Here is a 1,795-nt window from a genome sequence, read left to right as displayed (position 1 = left end):
GGCAGACGTGTCCGGGAAGCATCCGGCACCGAGGCCACGCCTTGTCGGCAAACACGGCGTTCGCAAACGCCAGTGCCGGTCCTCGCCCTGAGATTCCGCCCCGCCACGCTGCTTTTCCGCCCAGCGGCACGCACGCATGGAAAGCGGCTGCGTGATCCATCCATCCATCCATCCATCCATCCATCCATCCATCCATCCATCCATCCATCCATCCATCCATCCATCCATCCATCCATCCATCCATCCATCCATCCATCCATCCATCCATCCATCCATCCATCCACCCACCCATCCACCCACCCATCCACCCACCCACAAGAGGAGGGTCCCTTCAAGGATGTCACTGCTACAGCCAGCAAGTTCTGGATGATGGAATGGGATTGGCATGGTCAATCCGGACCCTTGGAGACGGGGAAATGGAAAATCGGGATGAGACAGAATTAAGGAAGGAGGGATAAGGAAAGGAAGATGGTGCCTGGGTCAAGCAGAGCAAGATTTAAGTTGGGATTTAACCTTCAGGCTCTGTTTTGGAATGGGAGATGTCCTGGCCGGCTGCAAGCCCAGACTGGGAATGGAAGGAGACGGCGCCGACTCTCCAGCCGCTTCCACTGAGCCAACACAAACTCATCCGGGCGAGCCAACCGGAGAGAAACACCGCGGAACAAACGTGTTCAACCAGGCGGTCTGGTCCCGCCAGGAAAAACGCCCCAAGGCTGGAAGAAGCAAAAGGATGAGTCTGGCTTCAGACAAGGTGGGGGACGTGGGAGACGGGGATCCGGGCGCTGCCGTCACTGGGAACCCTGGAAGATTCCCTCTCGTCCGTCAAACCTTTGAGATGGTGAGAAAACGACCTCCTCGTAGGCGAGGCGCCATCCCAGCAGCCCTGTCCACCTCAAACTGGTTTTGGTTGGGATTTGTAGGGAAGGAGCGTCCAAAGGGACGCTTAGCGTCCTCGCTGCCGGCTTCCCTTCGGATGCTTCACCACGTGCTGGCGATGCCGGCTGTGGCGGCCGTCAAACCCTCCCGGCACGGCGGGTTTGTCCCCCACCCCGGGCAGCCATCGCCCTGACCTCTCCTGCACCCGATTTCGCAAGACCTTGCCGTGTGCCAAAATCACCCGGGAAGGAGCCCGGCGGCTTCAGCCGCTGACGAGGGGGAAGGAAAAATGGTTATCGATACCGAAACCCCACGTTTTTCCCAAATTCTGGTTAAACACAGGGCTCCTACCTCCCTCAGGGAGTGAGGGGCTGCGCTCATCCCCATTTTGGTGCGTTAAGCCAGGATTTTAGGATCTCCAGCCTCTTGAGCCAACCTCCGGGGTTAAACCCTCAAACCAAGCAGCGCAGGGTGAAAATGAGGGGTGAGGTTTAACCCCCGAGGGCGGCTGCGCTGCTGTTCTGGAGCAAACGAGGGGCGAAGGGGGTCTGGGAGCGCGGTCGGCACGGTGGCAGGGATCACGGCTGGGCAAGCCCCGCGGAGCTGAGCCCGGGCACCCACAGAGCCGTCCGACGGGGCCACGGGGCGGGCACCCTTTCCTGCCACCAAGTTCCTCCTCTCTTCGAGAAACAATTCCGCGCCAACCGGGGCAAATTCAAAAGGAAACGGGCAAAGGTTGCACGGGATGCGCTGCTTCCGTATGGCCTGGAATGGGAAAGGCCGCCAACACGAGGGAGGCAGGGTGCCTCGGATGCTTTCTCCGGCGCGATGCCGCGTTTCTCAGCCTCTTCCAACGGGATGGCATTTTCCCCCTGCCTGCAAAGGGTCCTTCGGCTTGCGGTGGAGAGCGGAGCTGATC

General features: G+C 60.1%; 1 protein-coding gene across 1 annotated transcript in view; it reads right to left on the bottom strand.

The window, feature by feature from the left end:
- ATP13A2 (ATPase type 13A2) overlaps window positions 1–1,641 on the bottom strand; it is a gene marked incomplete at its 5' end in the record, with an annotated part of 13,703 nt that extends 12,062 nt beyond the window's left edge. Inside the window, 2 exon segments of the mRNA XM_010153275.1 lie at window positions 1,071–1,145; window positions 1,498–1,641. Coding sequence (XP_010151577.1) covers window positions 1,071–1,145; window positions 1,498–1,641 — 219 coding nt within the window.
- Between the last annotated feature and the right edge of the window lie 154 nt (window positions 1,642–1,795).

Source organism: Eurypyga helias, unplaced genomic scaffold, assembly GCF_000690775.1.
Source record: "Eurypyga helias isolate BGI_N326 unplaced genomic scaffold, ASM69077v1 scaffold32456, whole genome shotgun sequence".
Taxonomy (NCBI): Eukaryota; Metazoa; Chordata; class Aves; order Eurypygiformes; family Eurypygidae; genus Eurypyga; species Eurypyga helias.
This window is presented reverse-complemented; position numbering and strand designations above follow the sequence as displayed.